The 23159-nt window shown below is 27.7% G+C and overlaps 1 protein-coding gene across 1 annotated transcript in view; it reads right to left on the bottom strand.

The window, feature by feature from the left end:
• Positions 1-8739: 8739 nt before the first annotated feature.
• The window catches only part of LOC111641679 (FERM, ARHGEF and pleckstrin domain-containing protein 2-like), a gene marked incomplete at its 5' end in the record, with an annotated part of 25936 nt that continues 11516 nt past the window's right edge, over positions 8740-23159 (bottom strand). The window contains 4 exons of the mRNA XM_023387883.1: positions 8740-9337; positions 9409-9560; positions 9634-9741; positions 17837-18022. Of these exons, the coding sequence (XP_023243651.1) occupies positions 9304-9337; positions 9409-9560; positions 9634-9741; positions 17837-18022 (480 nt within the window). The remainder of the gene's footprint in view (positions 9338-9408; positions 9561-9633; positions 9742-17836; positions 18023-23159) is intronic.

Raw genomic sequence — 23159 nt, 5'->3', positions numbered from 1 at the left:
TTCTAAATTTAACCGTAACTGTAATGTTTTAATGCATTCCTGTTTTTATTTAAAGATGCCACAAAGTAACTTAAGCAAACATAACATATTACCATAAAAAAAGCAGCATAGAATACTAATATCTTTACAGAAAAATTCTTATCTCTTTATTGCTGTAGGGGTATATCAGTGACGGTTACAAAATACTACTTTTAGTAACAACATGATAACTTACCTTTAACGACTCACTTTATTGCCGACAAAGTAGCATATCATATCACTACATGAAATGCTACTATAGTAACAATAGATCACGGGTAACTTTATTGCTCCTAGCCTCTGCAACTACAATATACCAAAACATGCTACTATAGTAATAACAGCTATTGGATATTTTGACAATGTCATTTTATATACACAAGCTTCTGAAGGTTGTTTAGCTAGTATTACTGTAGCATACAAGATTATTCAATATGATAGAGAACTAGTCGTTTATAATGCTGTTACGGTAATAAACTACCATTCTTGGCATTGGAAATATTTTATACTAAGATTATAATTAAAGTAGACACTACATAAGTATGTTAAGATTTCGGTATCGAGCATATTTTAACGTTATTTTTCTGAATAATAATAAGCTTGTAAATTTGTCACGTGTATAACTTTAGAACTACAATATATTTTTTTATGTTTGAGTAAATTATCTGTAGAAATTCAAAATTATAAGTATCATTGTAGAAACAAAACCCAGTTAAAAATTATATGTATTGTATGAGTTCTGAGAATTGAATTTTATTATTTACTTTCTTTAAAAAATTATACGTATTTAAAACCTAATGAGCACTTAAATTTAAATGACAGTATTTATCAATTTTCAAAATAAAATTAAGCGATTAATACCGATGCGCAACAATTTACAATCGTTTACTATTTAGAAAAACGTCGTTAATATCAATATCAAAAGGGTTGTAAGGTTATAAGAAGGTCAGAAATCATGAAAAGTAAGAAAATGAAAGAAAGATGGATGCAAAAGCAAAGCAGCTGCGACAAAAGGTAACCACCTGCAACCAATGTTATCACATGAAGTGTTGCTTTTCCCGATCTGAATGTCAAACATCAGCATCGGGAAAAAGATAAAGGATAGTTTTAACGAAACCCAATTTACTATTGAGACTGCAGGGAATGCAATTGTTCAGTTGTAACACCGTATCGAGTAGAAGATACGACAAATAAGATGGATGCAGCATTTAAATTGAGTTATTGCTATAAATATTGCAGAAGTACTACCACTCTTGTCCTTTTGCACTGATCAAATAATATCTATATTTGTCCATCTTCTAAAATGACGAACCTTTATACCATCTGACCCATTTTATTTTACTATTGTTTTCTTTTTTTTTTACCATTTATTTTATTTGAAAATCTANAACAAAACACAATACTAGTGTTTACTACGCCACAAATAGAAAATATATTTTAAATCTTTCGAAAACGATCAGAACGACGACAGCGGAAAGGGTATTTCCGTCAGTTCCTGAAGCCGGGCCTTCACATTTGTCTACGGAATGTGTTGAAGAAAAGAGAAGAAGATGTGCTGAATGTAAGTCACGGAAAGATAGAAAAACGAAATATACCTGTGTAAAATGCAAAAAGTATCTATGCTTGAAACATGCAGTTCAAATATGTAAAGATTGTGTTAAATAGAAATAAGAAACCAACATTTTAACTAACAACAAATATATAACGAAGGAATTTTTTTCCTATTCTGAATGCTAAATGTTTCGAGCATAAATCCTAAAATAATAATTATTGTAATATATACAGAAAGAGAAACTTAATTTTCCGTTTAAATTCAATAACAACAACTTAATTGCCTTTACTCGAGAACATCAACCAAAATTTATCTAAAGGCAGAAACATTGGCCAGCTTCTCTTAGATTAAAAAATAAAATCATGGTTAGACCTTAAAAGTAAAGAATACAATTGTTTCTCTAATTTCCTTTTTTTTTTATTTTAAATTAAAGGATATTTATTACAGACCAAGAAAAAATTCTCCGCACTCATAAATCATTTAAAATAATGCTTTTAAATCAGTAATATGTCTGTGAAGCAAATTCTGGTACCACGAAAATTTTATGTATAGCTCTTTAAATGAAAGAGCAATATGATAAAATGAGACACAGTAAAATAATAATAAATATTTTAAAGCTATGTTAAAGAATTCTAAACAATTCTAAACAGTTTTTCGAGTTTGTTGATAGGAAAAGTTTTCATTACTGAGAAATCTAGATTGAAAATAACTGGTTTAAAGTATCTTCCATTATTAGAAAAAAAAAGTGAGCAAAAATCACATCAGACTCTTGCACATGAGCAGACACACCAGCGATATTTGGCACGCGACTGGGAAACAAACCACAAAACTAGCACCTGTCGCTCCGCTTTCAGTAGGTTTCGCTCCTCAAATATCAAATATTCGAAGCGGAAAAATAAAGATAGATAATTTTTTATAATATAATATATCTTTGTAGGTGACTACTTTCACCGGTTATAAAAAAAAAAAATGAGTCTCAATCGAAGTAAGGAAAATAGATAATAGAAGTTACCATAAATTGTTAGAATAAAGGATGTACAAACCGCGTAATAAGACCCCAAAATTACTAGAAATTATTCATTCTGCAACTTTAGCTTCTTTTGACAAAAGAAGTGCATTAACGACCAGACATTAATTACATCTGGTAAGAAAAAATTTAAAGGGAAAAGTTAATGGATCAAGCAGAACGGTGTTTCCTTACTGCACCTTCACTATGCAAATGAGCGAAATGACAATTAACTGACATTCCATAATATGCCGGATTAGTCAGGTAATGAGCGTAACGTTCCTTGTTACGTCTTCGTTTTTTTTTAGTAACGACCAGCTGTTTAGAAATTAAGGAGTTTTTTCTTTTTTTTAAATCAACTTCCGTAAAGTATCTTGACAACTTGGAGAAGTGCACTTTTTGAAAAATAAATGCCAGCGAAAGGATGCACTTCTAGTAAGATTGTGTTACTGATTTTTGGAGAGCTTCACTGTCTATATAGGGAAACATTTCTTGTTTTGTTTTGCTCTAGTAGAAAACTCTACTTCTACAGAAATGCACCTGTTTTTTTCAAAATATACTCGTATATACCTCATATAGATCCATATATGATTTTCTAATTTTTCATTTCATTTCATTACAGGAAAAGAAATCTAGAATAACCCATAAAAATTTATAATTTGGTGGAAATTTTCAAAATACAAAATACGAAGGAAACAAAGTTTGGGAGTCTCCAAAAGTTTCTTATTGTGCCATAAAGAACAGATGATAACTTTTAACGAAAACAGGATATAAATAAAGAAATAAAAAAAGAAACAATATTAAATGTAAGTGAGAAATGCTAACGAATTACATAAAAATATTTTTACAAATTATAATTTTTATTAAAATGAATATATATTTTTACTCGTGTTATTTTACTAAAAGTTTCTATTTATTTAATTAAATTTATAAAAGCTAAAAATAAAAACAATTAATACAGTTTCTTTTACATAATGTGATTCAATAATATCCCTAAAACAAATTTAGAACCGCTTATTTTATTGGCTAATGATGATAAAATTCCACAACTGTATTATTTTGTGAATAGGCCTATCTTTTGTTCTATTTTGTTTGCCAAAAAATAAATTTTATGCATTCATTATATATAAATAATAAGAAAATTTCATTAAAAATAATGAATTACAAAAAATATATTTTCAGTTATTGGATTATTATTCATCAGAATTTTTGATAAAACAAGTTTTATTGTCATTGAATTAATAAATTTTATTTTTTTCCCTCTACACACTTACACTAGAAATTACATCAATTATTATTAAAGTATGACATTTCTCTGTCCCACTGTCTTATTTTTAATCTGAAATATTAACCATGTCAATTCTATAGATCTTTGTTACATGACTTTTCATAACCTCCCTTCCCGACATAAGACATTTTTAACAACATATTTTGTGATTTTTTTATATATATACGGGCGACTCTTTTAAAAAGAAATATTTCTATTTTATTTTATTGAACTAGGAGAAACCTTTATGTTACTCAATGGGCAACGTATACGCCTATATTCCGGTAACTTTTATTCAAACCTTTGGAATAAATCGCTTCATGTCGAGTTTAGAAATTTTGTAGTTAGGTTATTTATTTTAAAATCGGTTAGTAAGTTTATATAATGTAAGCCCTAAATCTCCGTATTTGCGATTGGTATAAATTTCCTATTATGTTTGCATGAGTTGTCGATTTTTATAGGATATTTTTGCGTGGTATTATATGATTAATTAAAACTATTTCTAAGAATGTAATATCAAATTATGACACAGCTTATGAGAAACAGGCAACTCGCTTTACGACGGTTTTCCACGAACCAATTAAGTCATAAAAAGTAGCCGTATACTGTAATATATACAAATATAGACAAGTTTTTATAGTTTAATTTGCTTTAATTCCACATTACACGCCTAATAATATGTAGTCTATATTAATTTAATAAAACTTTCTTATTTTTTTGAAAAATTCAAAATTATCATCTAGTTTTATTTATCTAATGATATTAATAGAATTGTTTCCTTCTGTTAAAAGATTAATTTTCTTCTTCGTTCAAAACTCGGTTTCTTTAATAATTTTCAAAGTCCCCAATATTTTGACGCTTTAATGGGAACTCTGATGTAGTTTATTTAATGATAAGTTTTCTATTTGAGGTTCATAATTTGTAGCTTCTAAGACTTTTCATTACAGCTTTGGGTTCCTGATTTCACACTATATGCAGCGCTCTTGTCGACAGGGTGACGCCCTGGTATTTTTTTTAAGCAGGCGAAGCCTGTGTATGTATGATACTTTATGAACATCTAGGTTGGATTTTAGACTATGTACTAAAGCCAAAAATCTGAGAAAATTACTTCTTGAATAGTTCTTTGCGCTGATTACAAATATATAGGTCATTTTTGGATCATTTAAGCAATTTTGCAGATATTGCGCTTTGCCCATAAATAACTCGATTGATGGCAATTCAAACTCGGGGTGCCTGTTATCGTCCCGAGTTTGAATCGTCTTTTTAATTTACTATTACACCTCTGACTACACGTGAAAAGTTTAGAAATCTATCAAACATTTTTTATAATTTATAAAAACCTAACTTTCTGAACATTCACTTAAAATCGTCGCATGGACACCATCACTATTCTAAAACATAGTTAAGAACATTTCACTAATAATACTGTTTTTGGTATGAAGTTACTACTGCTTCATTGTAATATTTTTAAATTTCACTATATAGACTTGTATATATTTCAACCTTTTCATATTATCCTAAATAACTGTTAAAAATATCTAAAATAATATCGATAATCGAATAGTTATAATAAATATCAATTAAAAAAGAAATTTTAATAAGAGTAGACCTATTTACAAATATATTTTTTCTGCTAGTAAAACTCCTAAAGAAATTATTGCAGGAGAAATACTAATTTTTAATACAGTGAATTAAATTTACTTATTTAAACTGTGTATTTAAATATTTTAATAATAATTGATGTAATTTCTAGTATAAGTGTGACATTTCTCAGTCCTCACTGCCTTATTTTTAACTTTCAACGTTACTTTCACTATTAACAGAAAACATTTAAAAAGAGTACAGTACAGAGATTCCATTATATATTATTTTATCGAATTATCAAAACGTTATTTATTTATTTTGTATTATCTTTCTTTTGTATTTAATGACGGAATACGATGAAGATGTTTTTGTAAATAATCTTCAAACACTGTAGTTTTGTAATTTATTATATTTCCATGATAGGCCAGCATTACAATGGATGTTTCAGTTGTCTGAGTCAGATCGGGAATCTCCATTTCAAATCCCAAGAGAGTGAATACAATTGACGAGAAGTAAATTAATTCACAGTCTTTGATGTTATCTCGTTTCATGTGACTAAATTTGGTCGGGGAAAGTAACAAATCAGTGCTGATAAACCAGCAAAGAGATATTATCAATGTTTTTTCTTTTCTTTTCGTATATGGTTCTACATCTTATCTTATGGAATTTATACAATCAAGATGGAAATTTTTTGATTAAATTATTCTCTATCAAAAAATGCGAATTTTAAATGTAAAATATGTATACTTTTAGTGAGATTGCGAACTTTCTTGGCTGTTCAATCCCATTTCTGAGAGAGAACGTAGGCTATTTCTAACTTATGATAGTAGAAAAAATTTACTTGCACAACATTCGTTCACCCTGTTAATGATTTTCAGAGATTTCATGTCTTTTTATAATTGATAAAAAAAAAAAAATTAATTTATTCATAATTACTTTCTCACCATCTTTACTAGAAGCGCATAAAGAAATAGCAAAAAATAATACGTGGATTTACTATTGAGTAAAATCAATGAGCAACACAATATATAGTCACAAAATACATCTCAGTCAAGAGAGGCGAAAATTGGACACGCTCAATTTAAAATAAAATATGATCTCTCCTGCACTTCTCTAAAATTGTAAACATTACTTCCAGTATGCCAGAGTTTCATTTATTAGTAAGAGGAAGGGAAGCTAACGACGCATAATACTACATCAAAATTTATCTTTTGCCACATGCCAAAAAAAAGAAGGTACATTGTTATCCTCATTATCTTGCTTACTTAGTTCGGGAACGATGGCAATGACAAATATTATTGGTGTAGTAGTCATGGCTATACAACCCAGCCCTGACTTTCTCCATTTTTCATACTGCTGCACACTTTCAAGCTGTACATTGTTACAGTACAGTTAGTGTTAGATATTCAGAATGAATTATTGATCTCTTGTTGGAATGGTGAATATCGTTTTATTCTCAGTACAAACGATTTTTAACTTAAAAGATCTTTTGGAGTATACTCTTCTATTGATGTTACACAATATTGCTGTCACTAAATGATTCATATGCATCATCCTCCTGCATCTGGATAATCAATATAAATTTTGTAAAGAATTCAATTAATTTTCAAACTTTTTTTTTGTTAAATTCAATCAAATTTTTTAAATTACATTAAACATTTTTTAAAAATAATTGTATACTAATATTTTAAACAAAATCTTATTTTTAGTTGAAATAAAAAAAAAATTGCGTTTTGATTCAAATTTTATAATTTTTAAAATTATTTATAGTAGGAGACCCAAACTTTTTGGCTGACGACCCTTCAAGATTTCTCGACCTTTTATCGACCCTCTTCTTCTATTTTGCTAATACAATCGATAATAAAAAATAAAATAAACAAATCTGGTAAGCCAGTATTAACTACACGCATCCTTCTCTTAGAAAATATCTACTTTACAACATTACTACTTTATAGGATTCAAATTTACATCATTCAGAACTGTCATATACACAACTCTAATACTTTTTAATGAACCGTTTTCGATCACCTCCCCCAAAAATGCCTTATTGACCCCTGAGGTCAATATCGATCACTTTAGGGCCAAATTTACAGTATTCTAAATATTTTACATTTTAAGTTAAGTTTTTAAAATGTCAATATTTAACAGTATATTTAATGTATTTATCTTTTAATTTTAATATTACAAAGTTCAAAGCAAATGACTACATGAAAAAAAACTTAAAATAGTTTTCTAATTGCTCTAGATTAATGTGAACTCATATGTATTCTACATAATAACTCCTATAAAATAAGGAAAACAAATGATACTAAAGAATTTACTAATTAAATTCCTAGAAGAGATTCCAAGTGCCAGGATAAATCATACACATGCAATAAATTTTAATAAGTAATGATTAATCCAATAATGAAGTATTTTTTGTTTTTTGCTCTGTAAACAAAAATTTATCATTGTTATAATAAAATTATTTCAATTAGATTTCTATTTTTTTAATAAATAAAATACAGTTACAGAATTAATTTGTTTCTTATGAATAAATGGAATAATATTTTTTAAGTGGACAATAAAAGTATATTTGTTAAGCAAAACAGTCAATTAATTTTTTTCTGATTATATAAAAAAATTACACATTTCTTATAAATTTACTACTTTTCATATAGAATTTGTCATGAAAAATATTTGTGCTAAATAATTAAAAAAATTATTTTTTTTAGTTTTATTTCTACCTTAACTTATTCACATAGAGAGAATTTTATTTATTAATAGAATAAAGGGGAAAAAAAATGTATTTCCACTCAAAAATATTTAAAAATTTTAAATTTACAACTGTTTAATAAATGAAGAAAGTGATAAAATGGTAATTCTTTCTTTTATTTCTAGGTTTAATCTATTTTATAATTGTTAATAAAATACATTTTAAATCATCTAAAATCAATTAACTTTCATTCTAAAATTGTTTTAGTTCTTTTTTCATTCTCTGAATATTTTGAAAATGTTTTTTAAGAGTGCGCAGATAAAAAAATTTTTTAAATAAAATATTTATCTTCCAAAATTATTAATTTCCTAAAATAATTCATTTCATTCATAAATTCTTTATATTATTATTGTATTACTTTATATATTCTCTAATTGTTCTAATATTTTTTATTGTTTAATATTTAAAATAAATTAAGGAATAAAATTTGTTTGTTAGTGAGGTGAAAATATTTTATGACTAATAACAGAAAAATTCCAACAAAATTTATAATGATTTTTATTTAATAAAGAATGATCATAATTATCTGTATACATATCATTATATGAAAACATGAATAAAAAATTTTTAAATATAACTTTATTACACAATTAAAGAAATACAAGTTGCCTTCTTTACATTTTTAAAATTTTTATGAGGCATAAGAATGAAAGCACAGTGCAACAAGATCTTTTATCTTCTTAATCTGTGAGCTCCAACAACCAGGTAAATAAATGAGCACCCAGATTATAGTATATAAATGCATAAAATTCTTTTTTTTTTATTATTATTTTATAATATTCTCAATTGTAAGATATATGTAAAAGGCATAATATATTCAAATATTTGTACAATGTTAGAATTTCTTTATTGCCCTATGGCTTTTTCTAACATAACAACATGGAAAAAGACAACAAAGTTGCCAGGCTAAAAAATTTATTCTATAATATAACAGTATTATTCGTTATTGTAATCATTATATTTGTGTTATGATTTCTAAAATGGTAAATATGTTAATATTGATATGTTGGAAGTATGAAAATTTCAAATATGGCAGGTTCTAATATGAGGAATGACGTTTTGGCGGGTTAAGATTAATATGTGCCATTTAAGTGGAAAATATGGATAAAATTTATGGGCATTCAGTTGGTAGCACCTTTAATGACACTCATCCACCTGTCAATTACAATTAAATTTAAATATTATGAAATTAGCAAATAACAAAACTATTAAAAATTTTAATTTACCGTTCAAAGGTATATTCACTCTCTGCACGGAAAAAGTAAACATGATTCTTAAACTGCAATTTAAAAACAAAATCTCTATTGATATTATCTTGTTCGGTTGGAACTGATATATTATATCCTAATAATGGCAGACTTGCCAATGGATAATCATCCTAAGTAATAAAAATTAATAAAATGAATAGCTGTTAGATATTATACAAAATATCAATATGAAAATATACTCACCTGATAAGATTTATAAAAGAATAGTGAAAAATTGGTAAACACAACCCAAAGTTTCTGCCATCCACTGCTATTTTTAAACTTTCTTAATAAATAGCCACTCAAATATTGCTGTTAGAAAAAGAATATTGTTAATTAAAAACAAAAACTCAGAGAAACATGTATCTTATCCATGAATCTTTTGCATGAGTCTAAATTTATTAAAAAAATTAAAAATATAGAAAAAGAAATATATAAGGGTGACTTGACGGGACATGAGACTCGAAATGAAAAACATGAGTTAGAGCATTATTTCTTTTTTATTTTTCAACATATTCCCCTCCTAATTCAATGCACTTGGACCAGTGGTGCTGAAGTGCCATTAAGCGTGTTCTGTAATAATTGGTTTCAAGATCATCAAAACACTGCTCCATTGCAGCAATAACTTCTTCATCCAACTTAAATTTCTTTCCAGTAAGGAAAATTTTGAGCTTGGGAAGCAGGCAAAAGTCACCCAGAGCTAGATCTGGTGAATAGGTTGGGTGGTGGACAACTTGGAATCATAATTAATCCAATTTCTCTTGAACAATGTGACTCGTGTGAGAAGGCACATTATCATGATGGAAAAGCCTTCTTTTTTTAGCCATCCCAGGTATTTTTTCAGTAATTGCTACTTTCAATTGGTCCAAAGGAGCAGCATAATATGGTACATTGATAGTTTGGCCCTTTGTAAGGTAATTGATGAGAAGTATCCCCTTGTTCCTGAATCCCAAAAATTCATGGTCATTTTCTTCCTGATTTGGCCTTGTTTGGCGAGGACTGCTATGATGCCTATGATGCCTCCATTCTTGAAATTGCCATTTACATTCTGGAATAAAGTGATAAAGCCAAGTTTCATTGACTATAACAAAACAATGCAAAAATCGACTTGATCCTTGTTAAACAGCTTTAAATTATCAGTGGACATGCATGCTCTTTCACATTTTTGATCAGCATTCAGTAAGTGTGACACTCACTTTGCTGACAGTTTAGACATGCCCAATTTGATGTGCAAAATGTGATGAATGCATTCAGTGATTACATCTATGATCCTAACCCTCTCCTCAATGTTCAGTCTTTGGCCACTCAAAACAACACCATGCACTTGATCAATTACAGTATTCCTGAAGTTCTTACTATTTTTGATGGTCAAGGACATTCATCTTCTTCAAGACCCATATCACCATGTTTAAATCATCCAATCCAGTGGCAAATTGTTGCCCAATGTTTGCATCATATCAGCCACAATCTCTGTTGTGTTCATCTTCTTGAAAAACAAATACAGTGAAACCTCAGTTAACAAACTTAATTTGTTCCACGACTCTGTTCATTAACTGAAGCAATTTTTCTCATAGAAATGAATGCAAATACAGTTTATCTGTTCTATCTGCTGGAATTTTTGTAATTTTATTTGTAAAATGGGTTTTCTTTGATGAAAATATAGAAAAACACCATTTCCACAACCATTCTATAGTATCTATCATTACAGCAACCAGTATGTACTGTACACTTTATGTAATAAAATAACACTGTACGTACAATACTTTCGTTTGTTGTAGTTGTTGTCAGAGGAGTGGAGATGTACAGAGCTTAATGCTTGGAAGGGGAATCCCTCTCCATAAAAATATTGGGTAGCACTGCATCAGGAAATTCTTTGAGTCAAGGTCGTTTGATAAGGAACAAGTGGTCTAAAGTTGACAAGTGGTAAAGTAATTGTCTTACTATTTTAATCAAAATTTTTCTAAAATGCAATATCTCATTGTCATTAATTTAATGAATGACCCTATTAGCCACAACTTTGTTAGGGTGGTGCTTCTCAATAAATTCCTGCACATCATTCCATTTTCTGCAAATTTCCTTGATCTCAAATCTGTGATTTCATCCCTAACCTCTTCCTCTGATGAATGCTCTTCTTGTAAGACTTTCACCTGTTCTTCCTGCAAGGCAACCAGCTCTTTTGTGGTTAGTTCATTTTGATGGTCCTTTATCAACTCCTCCACATTTGCATCATCTACTTCTAATCCCAAACTCTTGCCAATAGACATGATTTCATGCACTACATCAGAAGAGTTCTCTGCTTCAAATTCCTCAAAGTTTTGCTCTAGGACACAAGTTGGCCAAAGTTTCCTCCAGGCTGATTGCAAAGTGTGATGAGAGACCTCACTCCAGGCTTTGTCAATAAGGTTGATACAATGCAGGATGTTAAAATACACCTTCCAAAAAGCTCTAAGGGTTAAAAGAAGACATCTAAGAGGAAGATCCATTTGCTGAAGATAATTTTTGACAGTTGGATCAAATATTTCTGTGAGCCAATCCATGAATAAAGTCCAAGTTATCCATGCTTTGCTATTTGCCTTCCATTGTACAGGCAGTTTGGACTATCACATTATTGCTCTTAAAGGCACACGGATTTTTAGTGTTGTAGACTAAAAGTGGCTTGATTTTGAGGTCACCACTTGCATTAGTGCAAAATAAAAGAGTGAGCTTGTCCTTCACAGGCTTGTGTCTGAGTAGTGCTTTCTCTTCTTGGTTTATGTATGTTTGTCTAGGCATTTTTTTTTTTTTACAAAAAAGACTGGTCTCATTGCAAGTAAACACTAGATTTGAGACATATCCTTTACTTTTTACAAACTCTGCAAATTCATCCACAAATGCTTTTGCTGATTTTTCATCTGAACTTGAAGCCTCCCCATGTCATATGACACTGTGAATGCCACTTCATCGACGAAACCTATCAAACCACCCTCAGCTCCTTTTAAAGTCCTGCCCATCTGCACTTGTACTGGGTGTCTGGGTTAACAAGTGACTGAGAAAATTTTTAGCCTTTTCACAAATTATAGCTTCACTAACACTGTCTCCAGCAAGTTGCTTTTTGTTGATCCATATTAGCAGCAGTTTTTCAACTTCATCTAAAACTTTCAATCTTTGTTTTGATATCACATTCATTCCTTTAGCTACTTTGGCAGCCTTAAATGCTTCTGTGTTTTTAATAATTGTAAAGATAGTCGATTTTACCACATTATATTCTTTAGCAATGTTAGAAACATAAATGCCATTCTTGTGTTTTGCAATAATTTCTTTCTTTAATGCTACACTGAAACGTTTTCTATTTCCACTATCACTTATCTCTTTCTTAGGTGCCATATTGATTAAATATATAAATCACAAAACTGAAAAACAAAGTTTAGCAAAAACACTCAGGAAAAGCAATGCTTACCTTGTGCATGCCTAACAGCAACTAAAATTTGACACAAAAACCGTTATGTTCATTATCTGAATTTAATCTGTTATCTGAGACAAAATTTTTGTAAAATAAAAGTTCATTAATCAATTTGGTTGTTAACTAGGGCAATCATTAACTGAGGTCCCACTATATTGAATTGCACCATGAATAGCGATTTTATCCATCTTAGGATTATCCATTTGTGTATTTGTAAACAGCTGTATCTTTCACACTTATAAAATCGACAAAATCATAAATCGACAAAACTTCACCTGCCACTATAAAAAAGATGATGGAACTTGCAAATAATGCAAATTTTGTCCCCTTCAGGGTGAAAGTAGTTGAGTTGCATGTCCTGTCAAATCGCCCTCATACACAATATTTTATTGTTAGCATCAGTTTCTGTGAAACACAGCCTGTAACGGTTGATATTAACTAATAGTTAACTAATGTCAGCCTTCTTTTTTTTTAAATCTGTGAAAAATAAAAATTATCACCATAAACATTTATGACCAAAATACAAGCACAAATTAATATTTTTGATCAATATTTCCTATTTATCAGGAACAACTGATCAGAACAGCATGAAACTTTACATACAAGCATCAAGAAAAAGTATCAAGCATTGTCATATATCTTTTTGCACAGAAAAAGATAATACAACGTGAGATAGTTTCCTGTATGCACACAGCACAGCAATTGCTCATACTGTTTATAATGTTGTTTATTACCTCTATTGTGAGCAAAGTCTATTCTTGAACAACAGCATCCCACACATGCTCTATGGGATTTAGGTCTGGATATCTTGCTGGCTATTCCATACAAAAAATATCTTCATTGTCAAGAAAGTCACTGTCAAGTACAGCCATAGGTGCATAAATATTATCATCCATGAAAATGAAATCTACACCTACAATATCTTGGAAAATCTCATATGGTATTCCAAGATCTTGTTTCTGTGTTTTCTTACAGTGATGGCACCTATTATAAAAATATGGAGCTCAGTGTGGCCATTAGGCCTAATGCTTTTCTAGACCATAATACCACCACCTCCAAACTGGTCTTTTTCCATGATGTTCATGAATCTGTATTGAGTTCTCCATTCTCTCCAGATTCTAATTCAATGAGAACCATTGCTTAGGCTGTATCTGGACTCCTATCTATGGATCAAACAATTATTCTTATTTTTTGGACCTAAATAAAATGTTATAAAGCAGTACTCTGACTTTAATCTATTAAACACCAAAAGACATTCTAAAGAAAAGCATTAACTTGCAATGTCTTTCAAGTTAATGCTTTTCTTTAGAATGTGCCTATGTTTCACTGTACATTTCATTACAAAAGTGGAATTTATGTTTTTAAATAAATGTTTTTATTCAGAGAATTATGGGGAAAATGGTAATCATAAAATACATATAACAAGATTTTCAGACATAAAAAAGAGATTCATTTAAAAAAATCTGTCAGGAATTAACATTCTCTTAACTACAGTTTTGTCAATGTATTAATTGTCTAATTTTTTAATGTAGAGAAATGAATATTCAAAATTTTTTCAGCTTAAATAAAACTGATGAACACAATCAACAACAAACAAAGTATCTTTTGAAATAGGAAATACCTTATTTTTAATCATCCTTATTTTTACAGTACCTTATTTTTAATCATCAACTTCACTGTTACTTTCTTGATTCTCATTATTTAATTTAAATTTTGATATTTTAAAAACAAAGATCCTTAATATAATACAACTATGTAATAAAAAACATACAGTATTTTCATGTAACATGTTGCCAGATGAAAGTTTTTAAACCTTCTGAACATATCCTGGAATTTTGAACAAAGAAATCAGCTAAATTTCCTTTTATTTTGTTGAAAGTTTTTGAAAGCACTAATATTAATACTGGCAGGAAAGTGGAAATAACATTGACATTAACAAATATTACCCAATACACTACATAAATACTTCATACTAGGAGAAAGATTAATGGAAACCAGATTAATGGTTTGTATCAAGTAAAGTTAAATTTACATTAAAATATATAGTTTTTGCAGAGATGTTAACGATTGGCAATACTAACCAATACAATAGTTGTTGCTAATGAGATTCTACTGTATATAAGTTGTAGAAAAATATGATTAGTATTACATAGTAAAAGCAATACATGATTAGAAAATGTAAATCACATCAAATATAATAAAATTAAATTTAAGAAAGAGTAACTAATTTAAACACTTCAATAAATAAAATGCTTAAAAATAAAACAACATATAATTCAGGCAAGTACTTTCAATTTCATAAATAATATGACAATTAATTATCATATTTATAAAATAAATCCTGTTTAATAAATTTTTAACAAAATAACTCAAAATTTGAAATTTAATTCAAATACATACACATATATTACATTGCAAAAGTGGCATGAAATGTCAGAGTTGAACTACTAAAAACCATCCTGTGTCTTTGGCAGTTCAACAAAGAAGTCCTGTGTCTACTGTATACTGCATGTAAAATGTAAATCATTAAGTGCCTTACGTATAATAATACATCATTTTATATACTAGAGTAAAGCAAAATTTTATAATAATAATTTTTTTTTTTCTGAAACCATGTTTTCGTATTTATTGACTATTGAACACGACTGTGTTATTAATTAAACACTTGGCGTTTTTCATTTTTTATTCAGTTAAAAGTACCCGTATCAACTGAATAAAGAGGAAAAATGCCAAGTGTTTAATTAATAACACAGTCTTGTGTTCAATAGTCAAATAATAATTTTTATTTTTCAAAGATTAAAAAAGGAAGACTGACATTATTCCATGAAATGGCTAAAAACTATTGACACATTATATACAATAGCTTTGTTAGTTAATCTTTTGTTTATTCTCTTGTACAAAGTATCCACTGTGTATTTATTGTTTTGTATTATTACTATACTAATTGATGGATTCCTGTAAATTTTGTATTTCATTATGAAAATGAATTATCATTAGTGAAAACTATTTATAGATCTTTAGATGACATATTATTACTATTGACAATTAATCATCATCACTATGTTAATGTTATTTTGAAACTTATTTGACATTTAAACAATTTCAGATTTCAAGAATGCATTTCAGCTCTTACTGATTTTATTTTGGAAATAAATTTTTACTTTACAGATTTTCATTTTATAGTCTATGCAGAATGGACTAGATTCATAAAGCAATAAAGAGTTTGCAGTTTATTATATTTTAAAATATTTTATTTCTATTAATTCTACAAATGAATTAATTATTCTAAGTTCTATGATTATTACAAATGAAATTTTATGTTTAACGATTTCCTGAAATTTAATGTTAACCAAATCTTATTTTATCCTAAAGAAGAAATATTAAGTTTTAAAACAGTGACATTACAAACATTTATCACTGAAAATAAATCAGTCATTTTTCTGTTTTAAAATTTAACTTATATTTATTTTTTAAAATCAAGTAAAAGTAATTATTTTTTATCATTCCCCTACATTCTGAACTATGTAAATTTTAACACTTTACAAATAATTTCCTCAAAATTTCATGACAAAGATTTTTAAACAACATATGAAGAACAATTTAACTGACAAAATTGAAGCAAGCAAAATGTTTTATAACATCTCATTTATTTGTATTTTTCAAATTAAATTATTTTTACTAACATAATTCTTAATGAGATTGTAAATAAAATCAACAAAAAAAAAAAAAAATCAAACAAACAGCTTTTTGAAAATATTTTTGCCCAAAATCAGGTTTTAATATCTGCAATAACAACTTAAAACTTCTATTACCTCTATATTTTATTTTGATAATAATTGTTTTAAAGATAAAACTGTCTTCTAAAAATAACTGTTTGGTTAGCTTTATTGAATTTTTGTGCAGAGAATACACTTTACATCTTTCCATACATAGTATATCCTGTACATTACTTTATTGAAAATTTTGAACTAACTGTATCATATTATAATTTATTAAGTACATTCTGTAATGTACTCACTCCTCTAACAGATTGTAATATATTAAACAAGCCAACTAATTTGAAAAATTGCCAAATTTCTATTTTTCTCAGGTATCTAAAACAGAAATGAGTTTGCAATTATATATTAAAAAATATCTCATATTACCTTATACTTTTAAAAGTGTTCATATAAGATTNTCATAAAAAAAAAAAAAAAAATCAAACAAACAGCTTTTTGAAAATATTTTTGCCCAAAATCAGGTTTTAATATCTGCAATAACAACTTAAAACTTCTATTATCTCTATATTTTATTTTGATAATAATTGTTTTAAAGATAAAACTGTCTTCTAAAAATAACTGTTTGGTTAGCTTTATTGAATTTTTGTGCAGAGAATACACTTTACATCTTTCCATACATAGTATATCCTGTACATTACTTTATTGAAAATTTTGAACTAACTGTATCATATTATAATTTATTAAGTACATTCTGTAATGTACTCACTCCTCTAACAGATTGTAATATATTAAACAAGCCAACTAATTTGAAAAATTGCCAAATTTCTATTTTTCTCAGGTATCTAAAACAGAAATGAGTTTGCAATTATATATTAAAAAATATCTCATATTACCTTATACTTTTAAAAGTGTTCATATAAGATTTTTGAAACTCATTTATATTTTACTTTTTGCACTTTTTTTTTATTATAACATATTAAATTTGAAATTCAAGTCTTTTAGATCAAGCATTTCCAAGATTATTTTCTCATATGACTTTATATCATTGTTATATTGAAAAGTATTTCTTAAAATAAAAATTTGATATTTTATTTGATTATATAATTTTTTATATTTTACACAATGTTTTACAGTTTATGCTAGTGAATCGATTTAAGAAATATTTAAAAATAATATTAAGTATAAAATTTGAAAAGTTTTCTTAGCAAGAGCTACAGATATAAATATTATCAATGAAATTTATAAATACCGTCAAAGCTCGTTTATAATCATCTCTTCCAACACTTGTGTTTCTATGCCAACAAACATGTACTGTAGTATTTGATCGATGTTGAACTTGTTTTTCTGCACTGGTACTGCCTGCAGCATGCTCATGAACTGAATAAGAACTTTCAGTTTTTTCTGCCAGTTCATCAGATGAATCTGAAAAACATGAGAATTTATTTATCCAATTTATTTTTCATTCTATTATCTTTTTTAGATAAAATTAATTGTAGTGTATAATACTTAATTTTATCCAAACTTGATATTTTTTTAAGTTTAAGATTTTTATGTGAAACAGTAATTTGCTTGAACCAACCTGAAATCATATTTTATTACTTACTTAGATTAAAAATAAATTTTGAGCATAACTATTAAACACGGATCTACCAGTTTTATTCAAATAATAACTAAATTTTGTCCTTAAAATGAAATAAAAACCATGCCTACTATTTGAAAATTTCTGAAAACTTAGGGAAACAATGTAAAATTAATAAATACTGTAAACCATGTTAGATGGATACTGTATTTATTTAACAAACAAACTTTAATAAAAAATGAAATATGTAAAATATACAATATACAGTAGGATTTGATTGATGGAATAAGGCAGTGTAATATTTTGCACATTCAGTTTTTAATAACAGAAGTTATACAGTATATTCTTATCTTAGTGATAACCCATTCAAGCTTAATCAACAAGAGTAACTAAATGCTAAAGTTTTAATTTAGCCCAGAAATTTACTGTAATCAAACATTTTTAAAAACATTTTATCACATCTTTAAATCATCATTTATATATTCCTGACACAGTGCAAGCCGAATGAAGTTGTACTAATGAATATATTCATGTAAGATTAAGTTATCCCATACTGCTTGTCCTTGAAAAGTTGCTAATAGATAACTACACAGTGTGACATGTACTTTGAATTAATTTGAAGCCATTTATTTATAGAATTTGAATAAAGAACAATCTAAAGATGAGATAAAATGTCTCAAAAAAACATTTAATCATAAATAAACTCTCTCAGGCTCCTAAAAATTTTTGAGTTGATGAACAGTTAGACATCTCAGTTCCATGTTATTGGAAATAATTTATCTTTATCCAACAGAATTTTGATATTGTATTTCATTAATTCCATATATAGTATATAGTAAAACCTGTATAAACTGGAACTACATAATACTAAATTTTTTTTATATTTTGACAAGTTTTCATTTTGAACAAGTTGTAATATTNATCTTTATCCAACAGAATTTTGATATTGTATTTCATTAATTCCATATATAGTATATAGTAAAACCTGTATAAACTGGAACTACATAATACTAAATTTTTTTTATATTTTGACAAGTTTTCATTTTGAACAAGTTGTAATATTTTTCTTTTAATCTTTACCAGATAAATGTCATATAGTTGCATTAATTTTAAAATTACTTTTATTACTTACTTAAGTGGTAAAATTATTTTTATTACATATTTAACATTTTATTATTTGGTTTCATCCAAATTAATCCAATGTGATTCCAGCTAAAGATAGACTCTTTAGCTGGAACTCTTAGTATTTGAATATTAAGAGTTCTCAGATGTGTTCCTTTTCAATTCACTTCACATGACAGTGAATGAGCCAAGTCAAAATAAAAAACTAGTGTTTCACTCTGCCATTGAAAATTTAGATCTCATTACAGTAATTGAGTGACAAAGTTTTCTAATCTGGCATCTCAGAAAGTTTTAATGCTCTAATTAATTGTTAACTTCAATCTCTTTAATTATCAACAATGTTAATTAACTTGTTCTTGAATACTTGTTCTTGAATACTTGAATAATAGGTTTAGTAACTAGTTAGTTACTAAATACACCGTAGTCCACACAAGGCAAATTGGTAGCATGTTACTTAATTTTCATTCATTTCAATGAATTACACACATTACTTGTTGAGAAGTCGGTTCTCAGAAAGTCATTTGAATCTTAAAGTTCTTGATTCGTAAAAGTATTCACTTTTACTCTTGGTTAATTCCAACAAAGACCTGTCCATATATCTTTTGTCATGTAACCTTCATTTCTTTAAAAACATTTTAACTCATTCCTGAAATATAATTTGTCATGCTCTGTAGTGACCATTATTTCAAAAAAATACATCCACTGAGCCTTAATTAATTTCCAGTAATATTTAATGTGAAAAATTTGGACTAACATTTTTGATCTACAAACAGAAATCCTCAAGTCAGAATATTCCAATAAAAATACAAGAACAGAATAATGATGATTTTGGAAATTAATTGAAATAATGTTTGAATATATAAAAATAGTGTGAGGTATAGGTGTGATTAAAAGTAAAAAATAAAAATAAAATATAAATATATAAGAGAACATAACATTATAAAATCTATAGGACAATGTTATGTCATAGTTAGATATTTCAAGTTGAACTAAGATGAATAAGATTTCTGTTCGTGTTGGTCATGTAGGAATTTCCACGTACAAGATAATTGTTGTTTGTCTTTAAAATTAATATAATGATCTTTTTCATAGATTTAATTGTATTTTTTAATGTTTGAAGTTTTTCCAGTCTCCCATTAATGTTTTGAACTCTAGACCATTATAACTTTGTGCAATATTGGTGAAGCAATTTTATTTATTTATTTATCTACAAGTGGATTCTTACTTTTTCACTTTATTCAGGTCAAATTACATTCATCACATCTGAAAACCTCTTCTGTTCTTGCATTAGACAGATTTCAGAGTTATATTAAAATTTAGTATAGAAAATCATTCCATTCTGAAGTTGCTTTCCATTTAGGCAGGATTTCCATTTTATTTAGATTTCTTTTAGATAGGTTTTATATTTAAAACCTATCTAAAAGGGGTTGTAATAGGTTTTATATTTAAAACCTGTTACAACATCCACTATTTAACAATAAGAAATAATACTAATATCAGCTATTTATAGGAAATTTGAATTTCTTGGCTGTATTATATAAGTTTAAAAATTAAGTTGAAGACATGGTCTGTTGAAAATGGAATCATCATTTATTCAGTTTCAATGTTCTGCAATACAAACTTTTTGACAACCAACCTTTCTTTGTAGGCTAGTTGGCTGTCAAAATTAAAACTTCCCTTAAAAACAAGAAAAAAAAACAATATCCAATTAAAATCACAGGTTTTTAAATCAGAACTGGTAATGCCGCAGACATTTTCTTTCCTTCCATCCTTACCACTTGGAAATTAGTAGAGCTTTATATCTATTAGCAGCAAATGCTGGCAAATGCAGATTTTCAGCTTTTTTTTTAAGGAAAGTTTTAAGTTGGACAGCCAAGTAGCCTACAAAGGTCAGCTGTCAAAAAGTTTGTATTACGGAACATTGAACCTGAATAAATGGCGATTCCATTTTCAACAGACTACGTCTTCAACTTAATTTTTAAACTTAATTGCCATTCAATGATATTCTATGTATTATATAAGCTAATGATAAATAAATAGATGAAGTAAACATAAAATCAATTTTCTATTATCAACTGCATTTTGTTTTAATAACTTTGCTATCCTTCCATATGTGTGCTTATTTCAGTGTTCTTGTTTGGCAAAATGACAATGAGAATCAAATTTGCTATACAAAAATAAATTATTTCTGCATTCTGCTTTTTCATTCACTAGAAAATTGTTATCTGAACTAAGCTTACTCCTCCACAGCAAATCCATGAAATTCAAAAATAATTGGAAGTAAATAGTTCATAAAAAACTTATAGCTTTATAAATCCAGCAATGAATTTAATAAAAATTAAGAACGTTTTAAACAATGAATAAAAGAATGTAAATTTGTATTTATGTTCTTTTATTCTTCTATTCTATTATGTTCTGTAACTGAGGAAGATCAGTGAATCTGGTTAAAAACATTCTTAATTTTTATTAAATTCATTGCTGGATTTATAAAGATGTAAGTTTTTAATGAATTATTTCAAATTCATGACTTTGGATGCTATTGACATTAAAATTTATTTTCTATTTAACTTTTTCTGAGTNTATCTTGAACAATAAAGTTTAGCAGATTTCCTCTCAGTATTTTTTTTTTCTTTTCTTTTTTCCACTTATTTTATAATTTTTTATAATTGCATTTATAATGAAATAAAATAGAAAAATGATGTTTTAATATTTGAGTGATGCCTTCTAGAACTTCATGCTTTATGAAATTTGAAATTGAAATTTCATGCTTTCAATGGCTCTAGAGCTGTGAGTTATGGAAAGATTTTATTTCAAATTCTAGCAACTTTCTACAGGATTTAAACTATTGTGGGTTATATATTGTCCCAAATTATACACACAAAATTACAGTAGTTTTAATAGGAATGTCAGTTTAATAAACTATAAGTATCTATTTTGTTAAAAATTATATGTAATATCTACAAGTATTTTAAGTAATAAAACTACACAGACCAAATATATAAAAACCAGTAAAAGAAAAAATATATTTATTTATACAAACATTTTCATCCATTTGTAATGAACATCATAGAATATTCCACAAGGAGAACAAAACAAGTAATTAGATATATTTAAATACTATGATTTGAAGTGTGTACATGTATACACTTCAAACTAGTGATATGGTGTTACCAAATCAAATAAAAAACTGTAAATTTAAAATTAAATTGCCTATATGCAGATATATAGTAATAAAAAAACAAAATAGAATTCCTAGGAGAGTTCAAAACATGCATTCCATTCTTTAGAAAGTGTATCCATCTCTACAGTTGACCACTTCCACCTGTTAACAGCCTTGTAAATTTTAAGCACTTCTAAATATTTCAAATATATAGGATCTGATGTTCAATGTAATAGATGCACCTCATCAAAATAGACCCACAGTCCATTTTGATGAGGTGCATCTATTACATGTCCAAAGACAGTCAACTTTAGAGAGACAGATACATTTCTACAGCATGGAGAGCTTGTTTCAAACTCTCCTAGTATTTGTTCAGTGTTTTTATAACTATACTAGCTGCAAGGACCCGCTTCGCTGGGTTTTTATTTGTGGGCAAAAAGTAACGATAGTGAAGATTAAGATAATTACATTATAGCCAATCTTACCCGTTTTCACAAAATGCAAGAATTAGGTCTCCCGTTTCCAGACGTTTCCAGAGAATTTTTACATGAGCATAAAAATATTTTCGATTTCCCGCAAAAGCGCAAAAAACCGCCTGTAAATCTTGCATGCCGCTTTATATTAACACTTCCTGGTCCCGATTCTATTTCTGAACGTCTCCTGTTCACGTCCAGTCAAACGAACTATTTTCAACGTTTCTGGAACGTTTAC

This window comes from Centruroides sculpturatus, unplaced genomic scaffold, assembly GCF_000671375.1.
Source record: "Centruroides sculpturatus isolate CEXI.00-Female unplaced genomic scaffold, Cexi_2.0 scaffold1505, whole genome shotgun sequence".
Lineage (NCBI taxonomy): Eukaryota > Metazoa > Arthropoda > Arachnida > Scorpiones > Buthidae > Centruroides > Centruroides sculpturatus.
Note: the sequence above shows the minus strand (reverse complement) of the source record. Positions and strands in the feature narration are given on the sequence as shown.